Here is a 14,691-nt window from a genome sequence, read left to right as displayed (position 1 = left end):
AATATAATCAAATCCTAAAACTTGTCACAAAAGTGCAATGGAGTCCTAAAACTTTCAAAATGTTTAATCAAGTTCTAAAACTTGTCAAATTGGTCCAATCTAATCATTCTGTTGATTGCACTATTTGAAAGTTTTAGGATTCAATTATACTTTCATGATAATTTTTAAAACTCGATTGTACTTTTTGAAAGTTGTTGAACTCGATTACACTTTCGTGATAAGTTTTTGGACATGATTGCACTTTTAAAAGTTTTAGCACTCGGTTGCATCTTTGTGACAAGATTTACAACTTCCAATCCACTTATCCCTTATTAAACTCTCAAATTTAGATTGGCTCAAATCTAGATTGGAAGAGTTCAAACTCTCAAATGTAGAACTAGATAGGGAGAAAAGATGAAATAAGAAAATAACAAAAAATACACAAACAAAATCAACAAAGATGGGAGGAGAAGATGAGATAGCTCAAACCCTCCTCCCACGACTGAAGGTTGAAGAAGATAACGGTGTGAGAAGAGAGAGAGGGAGGTGTGAGGAGAGAGAGAGAGGGGGAAGCGGGAGAGACCGCAATAAATCTCTAGCAAGTAACTAAAATTATGCTATTTTTGGTCTTCTACAATGTAAATTGACATTAAAGAGTCTGCACTCTACACAAAATATTCCAACGCCTAAAAAATGAGGTCATTGCTGACACACGATGAGTAACTTCATTTATTACTCATCTGATTTTTTCATTGGTCTACTTCCCAAAAAAAAGCAACAACTCATTTTGAGTGACAATTTGGGACCGAACTTTTTTTTGTCTCAATAAAAAGTATCAACTTTTACTCAAGTCTCAAATCTGACCCCCGTAATATGAAAATTTCAAATTGTTCGAGCCAGATTTATGATTTAAATAAAAATGAATGATTTTTTGTAAAATAAAAAAAAAATTCGGGCCAGAATTGTCATTTAAAGTAAATTTGTTTCTTTTTTTTTTGGAATTAGGCCTTTTTTCATTATATCTATAACTCTTAGCTACGATGTCAATTATTAGACAATCCATCACCCATCAATCAATTGCTTTGCTTTCACTCTCCGAACGATCCGGTAGACACTCAAACTGGTGGAATTTTCTATGGGCTCTACAGCCTCGGATGAGCCAACTTTTCCAATTTTTAAATTTATCATGACATTCTTTGCTTGAGAATGGAATGGGAGGTCGGCATCCACCCAAACCCGAGGCCAAATTGCCATTTTCCAATTCTGTTTGGTTGGTCGACCACAGCGGCACATGTTACGGATGCATCATGGGACAGGAAAGGAGATATGAAATTCATTGTCACCCAAAACAATAAATTGTGAATACAGGCACTTACAGCAAATAGCTTCAAAATGCGAGGGGTACTTGACATTTTGAATCCATAAACATAATTGACAAAACGGCATGTGAAGCATATTCTTAGTAAACTATATAAACAAGGGCAATTGTCCAAAAAGCCCTCACTTATTGCACTTTTGCCAATTCAATTCTAAATCTTTTAATTTTGCTAATTGAGTTCTAAATATTTTCACGTACAATTAGTCGGACTGACTCAATTGGAAAAATGAAAAAATGTTTAGCACTCAATTGGAAAAATTAAAAGTTTTAAGATTGAATTGACAAAATTGCAATAGGTTTAAGACTTTTTGGACAATTTTTTTCTTATTGTAGAAGATTTAATTAACGAGATGTGCTGTCCGTTTTATTTAGTGCACCGATCATTTTTTACATTATAAATAGAAAGTTACACCAATCTTCTCTTAGACAGCAATTATATATCTCTTGTTGTACCAAACAAAAAGTATTAATTAAAATAAAATAATCCCAAACCAAGAACTGGTGCGCGATAAATGGAAGCTTAAAGTGGTTGCACATTCCATCCAAATAATTAAATAAATAAAGTACTTAAAACGACCCTGTGATGCAACTATTTCATGTTCAATGCTAGCACTGGAGACGCCACGACCATCAATTCTGGACCTGCTACTAGAAGCCAAATCCGAGTGCTTCATCTCCAGTATCTCCAACTCTTAAGAGGTATGTATGCGGGTTTTCGTCTGAGTTTGAGTCTTGTGTGCGTTGTATCCGGCCAAGGAAAAAAAAAGCACATCCTAAACCTATTGTTCCGATTTTAATTCGCTCAAAAACTTTTCAATTTTTCCAAATCCTAAACCTATTGCAACAACTTTTTCTGTGCTTCTCAGCTCATTTTCTTTTTACCTCAACAAAGAGAGCAGGATATAAGTTTCCAGAATTCTCCTATGGCAGCATCTGCGAAGAACAGCGTCCTAAAAATAGAAAGATCTATCCCCATCGTGGTCCTACCAGAACATGAAACGCCTGAGGGTTCCGTTTTCTTAACAAGCCTCGATCAAGTGGCTCCTGCAATTGTGCCGACCATTTATTCTTTCGACAGGAGCGACACAAGTGTTGTAGACGTGATTAAGCAAGCCCTGGCCAGAGTTCTGGTTCCTTACTATCCAGTTGCAGGGAGATTAGCTAAAAACTCTCTAGGGAAGTTGGTTGTTGACTGCCAAAAGAAGTTAGGAGTCCCATTTGTGGAGGCAATGGCTGATTGTGACATCGAAAATTTGGGTGATAAGAGACTTCTCGATTCTGATGTTTTAGATAAGCTTGTTTACAGAGATCCTGTGGAACATATACTTGAAGTTGCCCCTCTTCTAACTGCACAGGTAAGGAAAAATAAAATTTTGCGTTTTCTTCTTTTCAGGTAATGCTTGAGATTGCTTTCTAATCTATGCATTTCACTTCAGAATTTTATGTAGAGATCATAAGTACTTCTTTCACCCTCCCCTTTTTTCTTTGTTTTCTCAATTTAACATGATAGTGAGTCTGTTTTGGTAGACTTAATTTACGTGGATGTTAGGTTCCAGATTCGTTAACTTTGCTTAACATTTAAGAGATGATAATTTTCTACTTATAATTAGTTATTTACTTTTTTTCATATGACGAGTACCTTTTCATATTAGAAAAACTAGATAGTAACTAGTTAATTCCTTCGATGCATTTAGTAACTTTTCATCTAGTATGCTAACTATCTACATATAGGTAACTATTATTTTCTCCAGAGAACTTTGTTTTTATGAAAAAGGAACAACTGTGAGGAAGCAATTTTTCGAGTGTGGTTAGTAACTTTTCACGTTGAAAACGTAATATCAGTTTTTTAGTAAGTCTAGTTATTTCTATAGTTTATTAGTATCTCCCTCAATGACAAAATATTTCGTCAAATTCGTGGTATATTGACTCTAAAAAAATCTTTCCCTTTTTTAACGGAAAAAATCGAGGTATTTTGATTGATCCTCCACGAATTTAAGACTTCAGATGGCCATAAAGTCAATCCACGCGAGATCTTTTTCATATATTTACCTGTGCTGCATTTTATGTTGAGATATTATAATTTTAGACACAAATTACAGGTGACGAAATTTAGATGTGGAGGTTTCACCTTAGGGATTGCACTTAACCATTGCATGGCAGATGGTGTGTCGGCAATGAATTTTATGAATGCGTGGGCTGAAATAGCAAGAGGCAAGCCATTATCCCTCGTCCCTTGTCATGATAGAACCATCCTAAAATCAAGGGTGCCTCCTCAGATCACCGGTCCTTACAACGAATTCGTTCACATAAGTGATGTATCAAACATGACAGCATTATATGTGGAACAACTTGTATATAAATCTTTCCACTTCGATGCTGAGAAGCTGGTGACCGTGAAAAGAATGGCAACAAAAGATGAACAGGTAAATTTCTGTCTTATGAGAGTAGATAGGTTGCCATTCATATACATCTTTGTGTAAAATGTTCGATTGAATTTATTGCCCTACAACTACTGAATAACAAGTGCAACTAAAAGTATACGTTCATGAGATCATTTCGCCCTCAAATATAGTTTTGATCGACCAATATCCATAGAAGAGCATGGCCCATGTTAAATCCCAGAAAACATATTATTCCCCATTGGTATGCACATTTCCTTCTGAAAGTTGATGGATTTTGACGGTCATCTAAGTTTGTAAATGTATGAATCTATATAGGTGTATTTCATATATTAAATAAAGATTTGGTCACCAAATATGGACTCTATTCATCTTGAACAACAGGTAACAAGCAACTGCAGCAGCTTCGTAGCACTTGCAGCCTTAGTGTGGCGGGCTCGAAGCATGGCCCTCAAGATGAAACTTCACCAACAATTAAAGCTTCTTTTACTGGTTGACTTCAGGTCTAGGCTAAGAGCACCATTGCCTAATGGATACTTTGGGAACGCCGTCGCCATGCCCTGCTGTCTCTGCACCATGGGAGAGTTGATTGAGGAGCCAATGTCAGCTTCCGCAGGAAGAATAAAGAAGGCGATCAAGAGCGTCACTGATGACTACATTCGGTCAAGGATTGACTATTTGGACATGAATCGATTAGAGGGATTGCCTGTGGCCACACTAGTAATAAGTTCATGGGCGAGGCTCGAGTATGGCAACACGGACTTTGGGTGGGGAAAGCCGAGGTTCGGAATCGGTGGCCTACCGAGCTCGAGCTGCATGTTTATGTCAGAAGGTAGAGAGAAGGGCATTGCGGTGATGCTGGGTCTGCCGCTTTCAGCCATGGATACCTTCGAGAAGCTTATTTGTGATTTAAATGATACTCAGTACACTAATATTGGTATTCAAACCTAGGTTACAAAGTGTGACCAACTGTAGGTGGATCATCCTATTCAACAACTGAATAAAATTTGTCACATCTATTTTTAAATCAATTAAGAGTTTGGTTTTGAATACCTAGTATAATCTGTTGGAATTCCGAGTATATCTTATGTCTTCTCGTGATTTTTCAGTTGTCATTGTCCAAGACCAATTTAATAAAATATGATCTTTTCTGCTTGTTGTGAAGCTTCAATTTCCTTTTCATTTGCAACTTTTCGAAGGCGCTATTGAGCCCCTTCATTAGACATATCTCCTTTTTTATGACAAAAATAATAATTTGAGTTTGAGATTGAGCAAGAGAGAGCTTTTCAATAAGCATCGCAGAAATTTATCGAACTACTTAATTGACACTGATTGTCAAATGCAAGTTTATCAACATGGAAGAAGCTGCAAAACGATTCTTATGCAAAAATTGTCGTACGGACAGATGATGGTGGAGGACGACGAGTTATACACGCATAGCACAGATGACTTCCCTTCTCACCGTATACCTATGTTCTTACTATTTGAAAAAGGAGGGTCTTAATGTAAGCCCATGTTGACATGTGGTCCTTTAATTAAAGATTTTGTGAAGGATATAATACGGATTCTAACATTATGGGCCAAGGTTCTCTTTTCATTTACCCCAAGTACTCTTTCTTCTCCACTTTCTCTCTTTTTTTTCCTTGCCATTTATTGTTTCATAGAGAATAAGTGTGATAATTTTTATGAGGATCTTTTATTAGAGTTTAATTTCTCAGTTAATTAATTTCCCTCGATTTTAATGCGTGATTGAAGCTGACAGGAAAATCATCGTTACTTTCAATTTCTACTATGAAATAAAGAAATTTATAGATAAAATATTTATAATAAAGACGTAATTTCCAACTCAATTTTATAGATGAGATCTCCACTTAATTTTATTGATTTGGCAAAGAAAGATAACCTTCCAATTAAAAAAGGAAAATAAAGAATATTCCGTGTTCTTAAGTTTATTACTATAAAGAGACATTGTCTTCCCAAGGGCACAACCTTTTCTTTCTTGCGCTATTTAAACAAAATTGAGTACATTTTTCTTATCATCAATGCTAACATGAAAAATAAATTATATGAATGAGGAGAAATATCAGTGTAAATATATTTATAGAGCATCAACGAAAGATAAAACTTAAGATAAAAAGATACCCACCACAAAGCATGGGTGTTTCAATAGTATATTGCGTGCGGACAAAACTCGCACAAGGTTGAGTCACATGGCATGCTCACATGCGAACTTTACCAAATAATTTGTTCTTGATGGTCACTTTAGCAAATCTCTAAATCTGCATCTCATATATAAAAGTGTGTAAAGCTCGCATGAGGCTTACTCGTGTGACATGTATGTGTCACGAACCATTGTTCTCCTGTACTCTTATACCCTTGTGAGTGGAGCTTGGTGGTGTTGGAATGAAAAGTGAGTGATGCAAAGGGGATGATACAACTGGTTTGTAGGAGTGGAGTCAATGTGATTTGTACAAGGAGTTATAGGTTAGAATGAATATACCCTTAGGAACTCTGAAGACGGGGTTGGTCTCTCATGCACAGACTGGTCGGGAGTTGATGCCATTCTCCTGATGAGGCCATGGTAGGCTGAAATTAATTGTTGTACTTAACGTGTTTTGTGTGTCTCACTCGAGAGATTGGATGTCCGAGCTAAGCTGGACATGATATGATCCGATATGAAGATGTTATTTGACGTACTATTCTTAGAAACAACTATAGAATGAAGGCTGGCCTGGGATCTTCTTGACTTGCCAGGCACCACATGGGCTATTCTGTGGCCAAGGAACTGCTCATCCGTGATAGACGGTATCAGAGCAGGATTCCTATAATAGGTAAGTTAGAGTTGGAGAAAACCTGTGGTCTATCCAGTCCTATGACAGCGGAGAGTGAATTGCCGAGGCAAAACGTGCTCAGACAAAGTGCGGCTCTCGACATCTTCTATGATGACAATTGGTGCACAGGAAATAATCAATTCATTCCTAAATAGGGAAAACGTTCTTGGATTAATTCGCGAATCTCAAGATAGGTCTGCTACCACGTTTTCAATAATAAAGAACTCTCTATTGGCCTGTTGAGATAAGGAGAAACCTAGTAGGCGAAAAAAGATGCTGCCAAGGGAGTGCAATTGGCTCAGATGCCACACTTGTCAAGAAGTATAAGTGACCAAAGTTGTCAGAACGGCTTTGATATTGGGAAGTGTGGAGTGGCATATTCCGTTGGGTAAGTGTTGTCATTCAATGTATGACCCGGAGTGGCGGATTAATGGTTGAAGAACACAGGGAAGCGATAGAACAGCCCGCAATGAGGTCGTTGCGGAATTGAGTGAGGGAGAATGTCACGGACTGTGATTCTCCTCTACTCTCGTACCCTTATGAGTGGAACTTGGTGTTGTCGAGGTTAAAAGTGAATGATGCAGAGGGGATAATACAACTAGTTCGTGGGAGTGGCGTCAAGGTGGTTTGTGTTAGGAGTTATAGGTTAGAATGAATATACGCTTAGGTGCTTTGAAGGCAGGGTTGGCCTCCCGTGCACAAACTGGTAGGGAGTTAATGCCGCTCTCCTGATGAGCCCATGGTAAACCGAACTTAGTTGTTGTATCTAAAGTGTTTTGCGTCTCACTCGAGGGACTGGATGTCCGAATTAAGCTAGGCGTAGTACGATCCGATACAAGGATGCTATTCGCCAAGCCGTTCTTAGGAATAACAATAAAATGAAGGTTGGCCTGGGGTTTTCTCGACTCGCTAGGCACCGCACGGGCTATTTCGCGTCCAAGAAACTGCCGGCCGCCCGTGACAGATACATGTGATCTTTCCTAATTTTATGATCACTTTAGCAAATATCTAATTTTGCATCTCTAATTCTTACGCATATTTTATCTCTGGTTACGCATATTGTTTCAGGCCGAGTGTGAAGAGTTTGCTCTGCTTTTTGTCGATGGTGCTCTAGCCTATAAATGGAATTGTGACGGGATAGATCATCAACAGCTTTTGGGTAGAATCTCAACAAGCAAGAAGACAAATTCTGAAAGAAAATCTATCCTCAAAGAACGTCATGTTTCTTATTGGGCTGTCATCGACAAGGTCACTGCAATCTCTGAAGAGATACAAAGATCGATATCAAGTGTCATGACATTCTTAGAGATAAATCACCAAGAAAAAATTAATGGATTACTAAGCAAATACTTAGCACAAACTCTTGTAAGCCCATACCAATCACAATTTACGGGTTTAATTAAATTTATTCATGTAGTTCATGTTTATTTAGTAGTCGCCACTAATCTATTATGGATTGTTATAAACATAAGTAAAATGTGAGAGAACATTTTACTTCTGCGAACCAGAGATTTCATGGATACAAGGATTTTTTTTTTGGTGAAATGGATACGGAGACTTGATTACACTAGATTAGTAAGTAGTTTGGTCAATTATAAGCCTAGACCAATAACATGTGAAAGCTGATAATGTAGATGAGCAAGCAAGAATTTAACGCTCAATAATTTATGCAATAAATAAATTGATTAGGAGATAGAAAAACTTTGATGTGCTAAGCAAAGCTTCCAATACATGTTCTACAAGATGTTAGCTAAAGACCAAGCAACCATGAGATGCCAGGTTTCTAATCAATAACTTATGCTCTACCATATCTCATCCCAAATCCGGCGTCTGATGATAATCTCATGCAAAGCAATTTCCATGTACTCTTCGTAAATTGACTAACTCACTCTTCAAAGCACTAATGTAAGTTGGTCAAATTTGTGATGCCCCAGTCGCGTCACCCTCGTTGCGACCCGTTTCTTTTCTCGGTTTTCTTATAAGCATGCAAAAGCATGCCGAGAACACCCATCACAAAGATACATCAAACACTCATATTATTAGGCGACAATATATTTTATATGGTGGGGCATTATAATGACGCTTCTAGATTACATTGCATACTTATACCCAGGGTAAGCTAGGGATCCTATCTACCGCTACCAAAATTGATTTCCCTCGTCCTCCTTCAGTCCATGTTCGTCTACGAGAGGGAGAGGCCTCCACCGTTGGGTCCCGATGGGCTGTTGAAGCCCCAGAGTGGCCCCACAAGATCCTCGTCTATTATGACGAACCAAGCAGAATAGCGACAGGGGACCATTTCGCTGATCCCGACTTTAATCCAAACGGTTGAGTCACACCTACGAAAAGTTATTTCATCCTCCACATCTATCACGTTGTGAAAGGAAAATTCTATGTTCATCGGGACTCCGAACACAAGGGGAGGAAAAGTGTGTGCAGCCATACCTACACGTTTGTGAAAGAAAGGAGTGAGACTAGTTCAATAAGTAAAATCACTAGCTCGAAGGTAAGGGATCGGTTTACCCTCAAACTTGGCACGAAGACGTGTGAGATGGACATAAACCGCTATTATGTATCGATGGCAAAATAATATCAAAGCTAAAGCGACTATTCAACTACTTGCATGTCCAGAATCTATGTCTTACCATGTAACCCCAAAAGAAACATGTACAAGGTTTCTTTCATCATTATGCATCCCGTTATCAAATGGGGCATTGTGGCTCAACCGGGGCGTCCTGGCTCAACCAAGGCATCGCACACTGCAACATCCCAAAAACATCAGACTCGGGGTCTTCCCGGCTCAACTGGGGCATCGCCCTCTTCGGCAGTATCCCGAAACTCTCCCTGGGGCATCTCGTTGTCAAGAGGCATCCCGGCTCAACCAAGGCATCGACCCTACCATAAAGTGACGCTGGATCTTATCTTTCTTTAAGTGTTCATGTGAATGAAATCTTCATAACAATTCTAGCATTCACCGGTTCTCACTCTTCGACTTAGCCAGAATGCACATGGCTTGAAGGTGTGATATGCAACAAGTGTCGTGATACACATGCGACCATGACATGACCAGGCGCGGGGCGTGGCTCGTGACCAAGATCGGTTCGTGGCTTACCGGTACACAACCCATCCGTGGCCCGAGACGTGAAGTGACTTGTATACACCAAAAACATTATCAAATCGAAACTCAAGCAAACAACTATTAGGGCTAACAATACAATTTAGAGGGGGAGTGAATAGCTTGTTTGAGAACTATGAAAAAAATTTACGAAATATAACAAGTTCAAATTCAAACATTGGCAGAGACAGTTTGTAGAAATCAGGTGCACGCTGCTGTTTAAAAAATCGTGATAATAAAGATCAGGTAATGCTAATATTGAAGATATAAAAGATTTGCAAGCAGATATATAGTGGTTCGGTTTTATCCCAAAGCCTACATCTACTCTCCAGACTAACAGTCGCAATATGGGCTAGATTGGACTAGTAATCTGCTCAACAAGTTACAATTGGCAAGTGCTGATCCTTTACAAATGATAGATTACACTATCAAGACTCAGCTACTTTGCTTACTCTTGTACACTTGATCTTTTACATGATTACTATACAGTAAGATTATCACAATGAAGATCTTTCGAGAGAATAGAACAATATCAACAAGGAAAGCAGCTCAGAGCAAATATTTGGATTCTAGATTATGCTCTCTATCATTTTGGCCTAGAAGGTCTTATCTTAAATAGACATATGTGATCTTTCCGTTGGAGGTGCTTGAGAAGATCAACTAGCCGTTAAAGATCCGTTGGTGCTGCTGTCTAGAGATGGAGCTGCTCATATAGCCCTTTATCCTGAACATTTATAGGCTATCCGAAAATAGGTCCGGCAACTACTGTTCCGACGTTGACTGCTGTGACATTTCTGACAAACGCTTGCTCTTGTTCCCCAATAGACTTTCTAATCTTTTCGTCGCGCATTTCCACCATTCAATGGTTATAATCTCAAATATCCTCACATGATCGTTACTCAAATATCACCAATGACATGATGTCTCAGCATTGATACAAACATCATCAATCAGCTAATCTTTAGGTTCGTTGGTGCTGTTTATTGAAAACGTACAAAGATATCTTGTGATCTTCCCCTAATGGATCACACCATGGATATCACGTAGTCGTTAAAGATCATCACAACCTTCCACCTCATCTGTATAAGGTAACTGTTCTCACCCGATATTGATGCTGATCTTTCTGGTCCTTCCAAGCATATTGACAATTTTGACTCTGCCAAGCTGTTCATCTTCATAGTCCTTCCAAGTTTTACCAAACATCCTCGTTCTAGGCTTGTACACCATCATCAGGTCCATCCAACTGTTCACCCAATCTTTGTACCTCCAAGCCATCACGAACATCCCCGTTCTTCTCTGCTTGTTCACCCTCGATCAAGGTCCTTTCAGATGTTCACCATATTTGAAGATCCTTCCAGTTTGTAGACATCTTCAATTACACAATATCTTGTTCACTTTAGATATCGGCAGAGCATCTTGATAGTAGCAGAGAACTCCTCATATTAGAATGTTTTGGTGCTGTTTATGACAAACATCTATATCTCGGTTTGTGCATATATCATCTAGTACTACTCAACCAATACACACATTAGTAGGTTTTGATTGTCTTTGTCATCTTCAAAACAACATAATGGATTTTTCCAACAATCACCACATTTGTGATTTTCCCAACGACAACCAAGCTTTGAACGACAAACGGACCACCTAACTTAGTTTTAGGGATTCCACTTACACTCTACGGTTGGCAGTGAGAGGGGCAAGCAAGCGAACGGCCGCGATGAGGGGAAAGGGCGAGCGGTGTGAGGCCAAGAGAGAGAGATATGTGTTGGTGAGTGGTGGTGGAAAAATGGACGGGGAGGGCCTATTTACACCCATTCTTGTAATGATGACCCTCATTAATGTATGCTAAGTGATCCAACAAGATTTTTACACATTTCCTAGCTAATGGCAAGATGTGGCACTCAAACTTGCTGATGTGTTCATCTAGGCTCATAATGGCATTATTTACTTGGTCAATAGTTTCCCAAGTGGTCTTAACATTTAAGAGCTTAAGTTTGGTAATTATGAGTCTTAGACTATACTAATTAGGCCTAGGCACAAGTGGTCCAATAAGCTTGGTTTACTTGGCTAGTCTAAGTGAGTATGTGATGTGTCTAGGTTCTTAGGGTGGTAATCATTAGTTAGCCATTAAATGAAGGGAAGAGGTGGTCCAATAATGTGGGCCCACTTGGTTAGGCTAAGAGGAGAGTGTGGCATGCCTAAGTGGTGAGGTGTGACTTTAGTATAATCATTGTGGGACAAATGGATGGCCATCTTGAAAGAACATTTCTCCTGGTGCCAAGCAGCTCTATGAGTCATCTTGGTAATTATGGCCTAAAGATTTGGTCATGACGGTACGAGATTTGCACCACTTTTCACTTGCCAAAAAAGATGGTGAATCATTCCATCATTAACGTTTAGCTCATGATTGAGGCCCGGATGTGGGCGATGAAGTAAGCATTTGACTTAAGCGAGGTTACTCGCGATCACCCATGGCCGTATGTGCGTCCTCGTAGTCGAAGGTCACGGCCAGGCTCGTGGCTGGGCACGTTGAGCCAAATTCTTGGATGTCACAAATTTCGATGTTGGTAACCGTCTTTCTAATCAGTCTTTGTGCACCTTATTGCTTCATATTATAATTAATTATGTTCAATGGGATGATTAGTGTGAATTTCAATATGTTTTTTTTTTCATTTTTTGTCCTTAACTGATCAAACATGAATTTATTCAATTTCCTTTTCTATTCCAAATAAAAATTTATGGAACCAACAATATTTTTGTGCTTTCTACGGCTAACGTTCATGTGCAATCAGGCAATTAGGCAACTGATACAAAGCATAAAGAAACACAGATGCCTTTTATGGGTTGATCTACTGTTGTTGATTCAAAGGCCATTCAATATCAATTTTAGTCCACAAAGTTCTGGCCGAAGCCAAACCTCAATATCGGTCAAGGGAACTTCCTGACGTAGTAAGAGGAATTTGTTATGGATCATGTTAGAACATTCGTATCAAATGCTCGCCTCAGCGCCATATCAATTGCACCACGGAGGAATCGCTTAGGCCACCAGAAGGGTCCATAGTTATAGTGGAAATCTAAATTGCATGTCCCGCGTACTAACTAGAGTGCTCGATTGCTAGCAATCACACTGAAGGATCTTTGCCCCATAATAGGTCTGACTTCATCTAAGGGTCCGTTTGTTTCGCGGAAAATATACCACTTCTGAAAAATATTTTTCATTAAGTCATTTTGAAAATGACTTTATTTTTCGGTATTTGGCTGAAACCTAAAAATCAATTAGAAAATGTATTCCGTTGTTTGGTGTGGAGAATCTAATTTGATTCCAGGAGAAAATTACTAAAAAATTTCAATTTTTTTAAAATTATTATTATAATTTTAAAATTACTTTTATTTTTTTCTTTCTTTTTCTTTTTTACTTCTTCCTCTCCATCGCTCCTTTGGCAAGTCTCGAGCTCGTTGACCTCAGTCGAGCTTTGGCTCACCAGCCTTGGTAGAGCTCGGGCTCGATTAGATCGGCCAAGCCTCAAGCTCGCAAGCCCGCATTTTGGCCGGCCGTCTCTGCAGCACGCGGCCGACGGAGGAAGAAGGAGGAAGAATGAGGAAGGAAAAGAAAGAAAAAAAAAGAAAAAGAAAGAAGAAAAAAGAAAAGAATATAAAAAATTCGATTTTTTAAGAATAAAAAATAATTAAAAATTCAATTTTTGAAAAACATATGTTTTTATAAGAATAAATGTTCCATTAAACAAGGACCCAAGCCTGAGTGGCGAGGATTTGCACACGGTCTTTGTGGAACTGGGCCTACGGGTTCAAACTAGAGCTCGAGTGTCGGGGACCAAGCACGGCCTTTATGGACCTGAATTTGGGTTTCGGAGCAACGGGTACTAGCACTAGGGGTTCGTGCCCGGCCTTGATAGATCCAGGTGTGGGCGTCTGGGGCCTAGGCCTGAGCATCATGGTCCCAAGCTCAGCCTCGACGGACGTGGGCCAGACCGCCAAAGACCTGGTCCTGAAAGCCAAGACCCGAGAACTAACGTTAGGGTTTTAGTGCCTAAGTGCAGAGTTTCGGATCCAAGCGTTGATACCTAGTTATATTTTGAAAAACGTTTTCCGGTAATTTAAGCATTGGTAGGAAAATCTTTTCCGTTAACTTGGAAAACATTTTCCATTGACTCAATTTTCTAAGTGAACCAAATGCCGGAAAATAAGAAAAATATTTTTCCAAAAAATATTTTCCGTAAAACAAACGGATCCTAAATTTAATATGTCACGCCCGGAACCCCATCGAGCTCGCGACATCCCACTCCGGTCGAATAGTTGCGACGTCCCAGGAACATCGCCGACCCAACCCAAACATCAGAGACACATGCGGAAGGAATACAAAACCCCTGACTATAAAGATGACGATGGGGTAGATCAAAAGGACAATCAAGGGACATCAACAATCATCTTTATACAATACCATTGCACCAAGTATACAAACATCGTATTACAAACATATTTAGCAAACTAGCATCCGAGACCACTGACATAACAAAAGGATCAGGTGGTTTGGTTAACCTAGCTTCACTATAGGTCGACCTAACTATAAAAAGGTGACTGGTCAGACCTATTCTATACAACCCCTAAAATACCCAAGGGAAACTTAATGGTCGCCCTCCTTCACTTTGCTTCAGCGTCCTCTGGATCGAGCCCCCGGAAGATTACTTGGACCACGATACGGGAGATCGCCTGCAGCTCCACTGGGGCACCATGGTCAGCTCTTCATACTCCAAAAACGGGGAGGCGGACCTCCAGGGTTTAAGGCTGGTGGTCTGAAATTGTGGTTATACAACTATGAGACGAATCTCAATAAGTGCACAACCCCAAACCCCACATAGCCTCTCACGTATCGCCAGACGAAACACGCATAACACACAACGATCAAACATGCTAACAAACACATACGATCCTACCTGGAATCCATCATGCACATCCCTGCACGTTAGATAA

The 14,691-nt window shown here is 39.4% G+C and overlaps 1 protein-coding gene across 3 annotated transcripts; it reads left to right on the top strand.

Moving 5' to 3' along the window:
• Positions 1–1,919: 1,919 nt before the first annotated feature.
• On the top strand, positions 1,920–4,911 carry LOC115693632 (omega-hydroxypalmitate O-feruloyl transferase-like). 3 transcript variants are annotated; one of them, XM_030620657.2, is made up of 4 exons: positions 1,920–2,056; positions 2,224–2,712; positions 3,457–3,780; positions 4,141–4,911. In XM_030620657.2, exons 2-4 carry the CDS (start codon positions 2,281–2,283, stop codon positions 4,705–4,707), a joined length of 1,323 nt encoding a protein of 440 aa, XP_030476517.1. In that variant the 5' UTR covers positions 1,920–2,056; positions 2,224–2,280; the 3' UTR covers positions 4,708–4,911. The 3 variants fall into 3 exon arrangements, with proteins under 3 accessions (XP_030476517.1, XP_056169302.1, XP_056169301.1); XM_056313327.1 differs by having other exon boundaries at positions 1,957–2,056; positions 2,250–2,712; XM_056313326.1 differs by lacking the exon at positions 1,920–2,056 and having other exon boundaries at positions 2,086–2,712.
• Positions 4,912–14,691: the final 9,780 nt, after the last annotated feature.

Source organism: Syzygium oleosum, unplaced genomic scaffold (assembly GCF_021117445.2).
Source record: "Syzygium oleosum isolate NSW1041296 unplaced genomic scaffold, Sole_v2.1 Sole_v2.07, whole genome shotgun sequence".
In the NCBI taxonomy this organism is placed as follows: Eukaryota; Viridiplantae; Streptophyta; class Magnoliopsida; order Myrtales; family Myrtaceae; genus Syzygium; species Syzygium oleosum.
The sequence above is the reverse complement of the archived record's forward strand: the minus strand, read 5'-3'. Positions and strand labels throughout refer to the sequence as shown.

Excerpts from the sequence above, each read along its gene's own strand:
- LOC115693632 (XM_030620657.2), top strand. The coding sequence starts at position 2,281 with ATGGCAGCATCTGCGAAGAACAGCGTCCTAAAAATAGAAAGATCTATC. Across the intron at positions 2,713-3,456 it reads CCCCTCTTCTAACTGCACAG|GTGACGAAATTTAGATGTGG; the intron begins GTAAGGAAAAAT and ends CACAAATTACAG. Across the intron at positions 3,781-4,140 it reads TGGCAACAAAAGATGAACAG|GTAACAAGCAACTGCAGCAG; the intron begins GTAAATTTCTGT and ends CTTGAACAACAG.